This window comes from Kryptolebias marmoratus, linkage group LG9 (assembly GCF_001649575.2).
Source record: "Kryptolebias marmoratus isolate JLee-2015 linkage group LG9, ASM164957v2, whole genome shotgun sequence".
Lineage (NCBI taxonomy): Eukaryota > Metazoa > Chordata > Actinopteri > Cyprinodontiformes > Rivulidae > Kryptolebias > Kryptolebias marmoratus.
Genome location: NC_051438.1, coordinates 24,573,980 through 24,582,181, shown reverse-complemented (window position 1 = coordinate 24,582,181; position 8,202 = coordinate 24,573,980). Strand labels below are relative to the sequence as shown.

General features: G+C 38.8%; 1 protein-coding gene across 2 annotated transcripts; it reads left to right on the top strand.

The window, feature by feature from the left end:
- Positions 1-889: 889 nt before the first annotated feature.
- spon2b (spondin 2b, extracellular matrix protein) lies at positions 890-7,813 on the top strand. 2 transcript variants are annotated; one of them, XM_017417413.3, is made up of 6 exons: positions 890-1,009; positions 2,032-2,297; positions 2,623-2,846; positions 3,980-4,171; positions 4,633-4,819; positions 6,835-7,013. In XM_017417413.3, the coding sequence occupies exons 2-6, from the start codon at positions 2,063-2,065 to the stop codon at positions 7,011-7,013; spliced, it is 1,017 nt and encodes a 338-aa protein (XP_017272902.1). In that variant the 5' UTR covers positions 890-1,009; positions 2,032-2,062. The 2 variants fall into 2 exon arrangements, with proteins under 2 accessions (XP_017272902.1, XP_037833547.1); XM_037977619.1 differs by lacking the exon at positions 890-1,009 and having other exon boundaries at positions 2,063-2,297; positions 6,835-7,813.
- The last annotated feature ends 389 nt before the right edge of the window (positions 7,814-8,202 follow it).

Sequence of the window (8,202 nt, the reverse complement as noted above, 5' to 3'; positions counted from 1 at the left end):
AATAGGAAGAGATGCACATTTAAATATACCTTCTATAAACCAACCGAGAGACCAAATAAGCTAAATCAAATAAAGGTTTGGCAGGAAACAGTAATACTGTATTCTCGAGTAGTTAAAAAGCAATGGTGTCAATATCGTCAGTACAATTTGTACTAATTCTTATTTGTTTGCGTTGCACTCATAAACTTCAAAAACTGCTTAAAAGTTGAGCAGATTCAAGGTAATTCTGCCAGAAAAGTACTGACATTGGCAGGACATTTTGCACACAGGGGATAATCCAAAGTGTAAAAGACTTATGGTAAAATGTCTTTTAATCAGCAGAAACCAAACACCATCTGCATAAATCAAAGCCGAAAGCTTCTTTTAACCTTGATGTCAATAGATAAAATGGAAATATAACTTACTGCATGAGTTTAAAAGCAGCATTGAGACTGGATCTGGATGCTCAACTGAAATTGAAAAGAACTTAACATGAGACATGTAGAGTTTTCTGAAAATACATTATTAGCCTCATTTCACACGTATGTTCATCCAGAGTCCTAAAGTATCACACTGTGAAATTACACTCTACCCACAGAGCTGCACAGCACCCCTGGCAGTGCATCTTAAGCTGCTGAACACATCAGTCTTTTAAAGCATCAATTATAAAGATTAAGAGAAGCACAGCGCAGAAGCGGAGAGCCAAAGTCAGAGGGCATGAAGGAGTCAGTGAAGTCACTGACGAGTAGATGGTGCGCTGGGAGAAAGACTGGAACAAGTTGAAACTAGGGGAATAAAGTATGAGGCGCAAGGAGGGGTTGACAAATGTGAAAGGAGGAAAAAAGGGAAAAAAGGGAAAAAAGGGGAGGAAAAGGGGGGTGAGCCTCCTAAAAGTAATAAATAGGCGAAAGAGGAGTTGGAGGGTTGCAGTCACTCGTCCCGACAGCCACATCCACTGCTCTCCTCTCCCCCTCTCCTCATCTCCAGCCCTCCTCTCCTCTTCATTCATCTGGACCACTGAACAAGACCAGTGAGTAACATCTACACCATCTCTTCACTCTGTTTCTACATGACTGTAAAGAAAAAAAACTTTATATCTGAAGACTTCATCTGCACAAAGTGATGGTTGAATTTGTTGAAGGATGGAAGGCTAGCATGTAAAAACTACTAGTATTTTTATGGCCAAGTGGAATTTTATATGACATGCAGTAAGTCCAAAATATTTACAAGCAAAAGTGACAAGAAGTGTAAATGTAACAGATAAAGCTGCAAAATAGAACTGCATGTCTAATGAAGAGCATGTACAACTCTAACTCTACTTGAATATGAATCATGAAAATCAGCATCAAAATCATACCACTGAGTGGGGAATAAGATAAAAAATCCCACCCCAGAGGGTTTATTGATAGGGTTCACAAGAGGTTGCAGTATGACAGTAGTCTGGCTTCACGCATTTTAATAAATGCCAAATCTTCTCATTTTTCATTCCTTAAATCACTCTACAAATCTCAGCAAAGGGAAAACTGTAGATGTTTCACGGGAAAAACCAAATCTGTCTCTGACTCATGCGACCCATTTAAAACCCAACACTTGTGGTGCAGCCAGACATTTTCCAGTCCTCTGGGACATCCTTGTAATGTCTATCATCTGACAATAAAAAAAATAAGAGTCATATTAAGATGCATATCAAAAAACAGTTTATAGTTGTAGTTTCCATCAAGTTGAGAAGCAAACTTACTTCATGAAATACATGTAAGGAGTTTTTCATGAACAGGTTTGGAGGAAAAGACTTGAGCTGCAAAGCTTTGGACAGACTGGTGCTTTAGTCTATGATGGACATGCTTGAAATAAACATTTTAGTCTCAAACCAGACTTTAAACTTAACGTAGGACGAGTACACATTAGAAATTTCCATCTCCTGCAACACACATTGATTTTATTTCCCCAAAGCTCTAAAGTTGAAGGTGTCATGGTGAAACACTTTACATTTGTATCTGACTCGATATGATTGCAGGGTCCTTATTTGCTCCATCTTTTTAATATTTCCTTCAGATCCACCACCCTCCCAAACTCTGACTTAATCATGGACACCACAAAGAATGCCCTCACCTTCTCTGAGGCCTTATATCACCTGCTTGTCATGGTGTTGGTAGTGGCCCGAGGAAGTCAATCAATGCCAGTGCCAACCGATGTCCCCATGTGCACGGCCTCAGAAACAGCTCAGTACAGCCTAACCTTCACAGGAAAATGGACCCAAGCAGCATTCCCTAAGCAGTATCCTGTCTACCGCCCACCTGCACAGTGGTCAAACCTTATTGGTAAGTCCATCACAGCTAAGGAGTGTCTTATTGATCCCAATTAAGAGTAATCTTACAAGTGAAACAAATAGAGCTAATGCATAAACCTTATTTCTGCAGACATGTTTCATCCTTAAATAGATTTAACTAAATACAGAAAAAAGCTAGCAGAAAAGTAATGCAGAAATTAAAAAAAAAAATACCCTGGATCCATTGGTAGGCAATATGACTGTGATGGTTTTGAGTTTCAAATCATTAAAAAGAAAATTCCCAATACTCCAACAGATGTATATAAACTGAATGTTTCAGACTAAAGCCTGTCCTTTCCTGCTCTTTCTGCTCTAAGGGGTGACCCACAGCTCCGACTACCACATGTGGCAAAGTAATGAGTTTGCCAGCAACGGAGTGAGGGACTTTGCGGAAAAAGGTGAGGCCTGGAATCTCATGAAGGAAGTGGAGATGGCCGGCGAACGCATCCAGAGCGTTTATGGGATCCTCTCCGCTCCTGCTGTTGTGGGAGGCACAGGCCAGATGCACACTGAGTTTGAGGTCTTCGCCAGGCACTCCTATGTAAGTTACTCAACAACTGGCTTCCTTTAGTTTGGTCAATGAGTACATTAGAACACTTTCACTGACATTGGAAGATGAATGGATGTTGGCCAAAGTCCAACAAAGGGTTTCAGGTACACATTTTAAATCTATCCTGTAAGGTCAAATTCAAAGATATCGTTTTGTTGCTGTGATCCAGTAATGCAACTGAATGTCACATTGTTGGGACACGTTTTTTTGTTTTTTGTTTTTACAGAATGCAATGGCAGACAAAGCTAAATAAATAAGACCACAACTATATAACCAATAAACTTAACGTAATGTTAAATTAAAAGGGCTAATTTAGACTTGCGCGCCCTTTTATACAAGTAAAAATGTTCATGCCACTGTTGACAATATAAACAACTTTATGGGAAAACAGAGCACATCATGCAGATGCAGCAAAACAGTTAATGTTGCAATAAAAACAGCTCTTGACGCTTTTTTTCCATGTGTCTTACACATGGAAAGTGCTATTCACTGGATCACTGTGCTGTGTGAGACAGATGATGTCCTCAATGTGCTTCTAATTTAGCATGTTGTAGCACAATGTAAGACTTTTATTTTATTACTCTCTTAATATGACATATATAAAGTTGTGACTCAAAAGACTTTGGAGGGGGAGAATGAGGCTATAAGTGTGAAGATAAATGGATATTACACATGCAATTCAATAGATTTCTAGAATGTCTAAAACCTGAATTTAAACGAGTGCTTTACTTTGTGTTTTTCTTTCACCCATCCACACACAGCTGCCACACACGATGCTTTTGAAAACAGAAGCCTAAAACCTTGCAAGTAGTGCAACCTGCTTCATGCCAAAGCACAAGCATGAAAAAAACAAGATGGTGCTGGATAAATTGGTTATTGCACATCAACTTAGTAAAAAGGTCTTGCCACTAGAGGCCATTATGTTTAAATTAATGGCTTCATACATCTTTTATATGAAGTATAATAAAGTGTAAAAGCCCTTTGCTTGTCAGTTCAAATACAACAATAAATGGAGTCCATGCAATTTTAACTGATATTATTTCATTGCCTCCTGTCTTATTTCTAAGTTGGCTATGACTCACCATTTCCTCTTCCCGTCTTACTTTTTATTCCTCCATTTCCAGCTGTCATTTATCGCGCGGATCATTCCGAGCCCAGACTGGTTTGTGGGCGTGGACAGCGTTGACCTGTGCGACGGTGACCACTGGAAAGAAAAAGTGACACTGGAGCTTTTCCCATATGATGCAGGAACTGACAGCGGGTTCACCTTCTCTTCTCCCAACTTTGAAACCATCCCACAGGACAGAGTCACGCAGGTGAGCCAAGAGCAACACTGCATCAATCAAAAGTGAAAACCACAAACCCTGAGAGCCAGACACGAGTTTAAAGTGTGGTCATAAAACGAGCATAAAAGCTTCAACTAAATCATCTTGTGCAAACGAAAGCAGAGGGTGAATGTTTGCAGCTTGTTTTACAAATCAGCAAACTGAACAATTAGAGCAATTTAACAAGGCACTATATGTGATAATTTAACCGGTTATTTACTGCCAACAAGACCTTTTTCTATTCCTTGCTTTTTTTGTTGGTGTCATTTTGTTTTAATCTTTAATAAAAGATTAGCTAAAAGATTAGTTAGCTAAAAACATAAGAATAAGAACCACACTATAAAGTACTCACTGTATATATATCTACCTGCACGTCTAACTCCACATCACCGTCTCAAAAAGAACAATTGTGTTAACCAACTCTTACTCCTTGCCCATTTTCCTTTTTATAGATTACCTCCTCTTTCCCAAGCCACCCCGCCAACTCCTTCTTCTACCCCCGCCTGAAACATTTACCACCTATCGCCAAGGTCACACTGACAAAAATAAAGAAAACAAATCAAATCATCAGCCTGCCACTGGAGCCCACGCAGTCCAACCTTCTGCCAACAGGAAACGAGATTGAAGACACGCTCATAAGTAAGTCCGAACTTTGTTTAAGATTATTTACTGTTTGATGTTAAGTTCATAAGGCATTCTCCTCAATCATTTACACAATATTTATGAATGACTGATCTCCAGTATTTAAAAAAAAACAAATGTAATTATGTTTATAAGACATGCATTGTAATCTGCTGCTGTGCCATGTAAATTAACTCAGAATAAAACACTAAGGCACTGCTTGCAGGGCTTGCATTACCTAAAGTAAAAGTGGAATTTTACAACTGTACATCAGTTATAAGTAGGGTCAAAGCGGTTTGTTATCATCCGTGCCTTGGTAACCATGTAGCCAAAGCTTACTGGCCTCATTTCATATGAAAAGGAGAACAGACTTTTCTACGTCGAGCCAAAGCTGTTCAGTCCAAGTAAAGCATGTAATGTCTTTAAAAGGTGCCACTGTGTTAAAATAATCAGCTATGCAAAAAAACACATACATGCACAATAATGTGCACAGATTAAAAAGAAATAAAATAAAAACGGTTTTGCTAAATTCAGTTTACCAAACGACTGACTCTCTCTGTTGTACTGACTCATTCAGGCATTTGGGAAACATTACTGGCCACACACAAACTCAATTACTTCCAACCAGAAACCAGAGAAGCCAAACGAGCGCATGGCATCTGAAAAAGCCACGAGCACATCTGGCAACCAATGAGACAGGCCGAATATGAAGGATGGAAGAATATGTGGCAATTATGTACAGAAGCGATTAAGTCCAAACCCAAAATGGGACCCAGACCCACAGACTAACATCTATAAGGTGGAGCTGTAAACACTTAGAGTTGGCTACCAGAATATTTAAGACTTGACATGTGGAAATAATAAAAAGTCCAACGATAAGTACATACGAAAAGGAATAAGCTGGTAAAGGACAAAAGGCGTATATCTGTTTCAACAAAGACTAACAATCATTGCAGCAGTCAAACATCTTGTTTGACAGAAACAAAAAAAAATAAGTAAAACAATCAGATTTCATCAAAGAAAATTAAAATCCATGACCTAACTAGGAAAATGATTTAAGAAAAAAGGAACAGGCAGAAAAGGAGCAAAGGGCGCTTTAATCAAATTCACTGTTTAACATGACAGTAAAGGTCTGAGTCAGCATCACATACGAGTCTGTTCCCTTGACGACCCACGGACAAACAGAGAGTAGCCAACAATCTGTTGGGGTTTCCTGCCCTGCTCCACGGTGCTCCATCCTGTCCCACCATCTGTTTATCTTTCCTTTCTCATTCAATTAATTTCTTCTGCGTTCCTCGAGCCTGCTCAAAAGCTTTGCTGAATGATAGAGATCGCCAGCTGTAGATCTTACCTGACTAATAAAGCGCTGGTGCAGAATCAATCTAAATCAGCTTTGTTTCTTACAGTATTTTATCAGCTTATCCTTACAGCTGTAATAAAAGCACACACAAAAAGAGGAAAATGTCCAAATCAGCCTTGACTTGACATTCAGGTTCAATCCCTGCGTCCATCCATCTTTGCAGCTTCCGTACCGCCTCCGATCCTTCTGCTTTTCTACTCTTTAGCCCACAACTGCGATACATATCAGAAGTACTTAAACACATATCCTCACTGGCTGAAGCAGCCAAGCAAGTTCAGGACGTTGGTGAAATCAAGGAGGAGTATAGGAGTTAAATGATTATATTATTCATTTGGTGAAATTTAAAAACAAACAAAAACTCATTTATTAAATGAAACTGAAAGGAACTGTCAGTGATAAAGCACAAAAAACTAGAGGTTTATGGGGAGCTGCACTGCACATGTTGTATGCAAACATTTACTGCAAGTCCCTATAATGATTTTATTGCACTTTTAAATGCAAATAACTATTGAAGACCAGTGGCTTTTCCTTGTTACCTTGCATTTAATCTCATAAAGGTAAAACCCAATCCTCCACCCACAAATTCCCCATTCCTATGAAATACAGCAATTCAAAAAAGGAGGTAAAAGACAGAAGAACACCACATGATGACAATGTGTTGCTCTCCGTACAGATACCCCTCTGGACTGTGAGGTGTCCGTATGGTCCCCCTGGGGTTTGTGCAAAGGCAAATGTGGAGACTCAGGTGTGCAGCACCGCACGCGCTACGTCATAATGCACCCAGCCAACAACGGAGTAGCCTGCCCCCAGCTGGAGGAGGAGAGGAAGTGCTTCCAAGACAACTGCTTATGACTAGGCCGGGACAGAAGGGAGAGGAAAGAGAGGAAGGAGAGGAGAAAGAAAAAAGACAAGAAGTCAAGGAAAGGAAGGAGGGGACAAAGGCGCTCAAAGAACAGTAAAAGATCTGCCGTATACTCACACGAGGCATAAACAACAAATTTGACCTATTGTTCCCTCTCTTATCAGATCATCATCAAATGAAAAATGTTTCTGATTATTTTTTTTTTTTATTAACGGGAAGAGAGTGACTCAGATTTATCATCCTAAAACCATTTCAATAGATGTAACAGTGCTAAAGAGGTGTAGTTTGGCGAAATAGCTATTAGACACCAATTCAGTTTTTGCAGATTATCAAATGAACTGAGACCATGACGATTTGAACAAAGCCACGAAGTGAAAATGTAGGATTTTACATTTGTGAAGCTAAAACCAATTTTAAATACCAAGAAAAAAGTCAATCTGTAACTACACTTAAAATAAAACAGCACAGTTTGAAAGCAGCCTTTTTGAGGAGACTGTATGATGTTTTCTTGTACACCTCCACAGCTGACGTACCGTCTCCTCAACAATTCTGCATTTCAACTCTGTCAGCCGACAAACTGGGGTCGTTTTCCTCAAGAAAAAGAATATATTTATTGACAGGATTTTAACCTGTTTTGTACAGTACATACGGATCTCAAAGTAATAGTTTGTATTCCTTTATGTTAATGAGACATACATCTAACAAGTTTTTGTAAAAAAATAAAAAAAGAATAAAATGTACAAAAAATGTATGTTTTGTGTAAGAGTTAATAAACTGTAGATGTATCAAATAAAATTGTCATTTCATTTATTCTTTTTTTTTCTTTGGGAGGGCATGTTTTAGCTACTCAACCCGAGGTTAAAATAATAGTTTTAACATTGATTTTAAAAACAGTGCAGTCTGTTTTTAATGTCTGTGCCCAATGACATATTTAAACCACACATTTGGGCTTACTTACATCTGCCTTTCCAAGACAGTATTAGTAATACCACAGTTGCTTGACTGTAGAAAAATAATACTAAACTTGATGACGTGGTTTCAAGCCCCGGTTCTGGATAGGATTCACTCAGATGAAGTGTTGCTCATAAAAAACAAAGGTGCTCTCCAACTATTTAGAGTTGTTCACCAAATGTTAGTATTAAAACACTTAAAACTGAAAGAACATCTGATCTCTAACGC

What these genes read in the sequence shown, in the direction of transcription:
- spon2b (XM_037977619.1), top strand. Translation starts at nt 2,063, where the DNA reads ATGGACACCACAAAGAATGCCCTCACCTTCTCTGAGGCCTTATATCAC. An exon ending in ACAGTGGTCAAACCTTATTG is followed by an intron (nt 2,298 to 2,622) that starts GTAAGTCCATCA and finishes TTCTGCTCTAAG; the next exon opens with GGGTGACCCACAGCTCCGAC. An exon ending in GATTGAAGACACGCTCATAA is followed by an intron (nt 4,820 to 6,834) that starts GTAAGTCCGAAC and finishes CTCTCCGTACAG; the next exon opens with ATACCCCTCTGGACTGTGAG.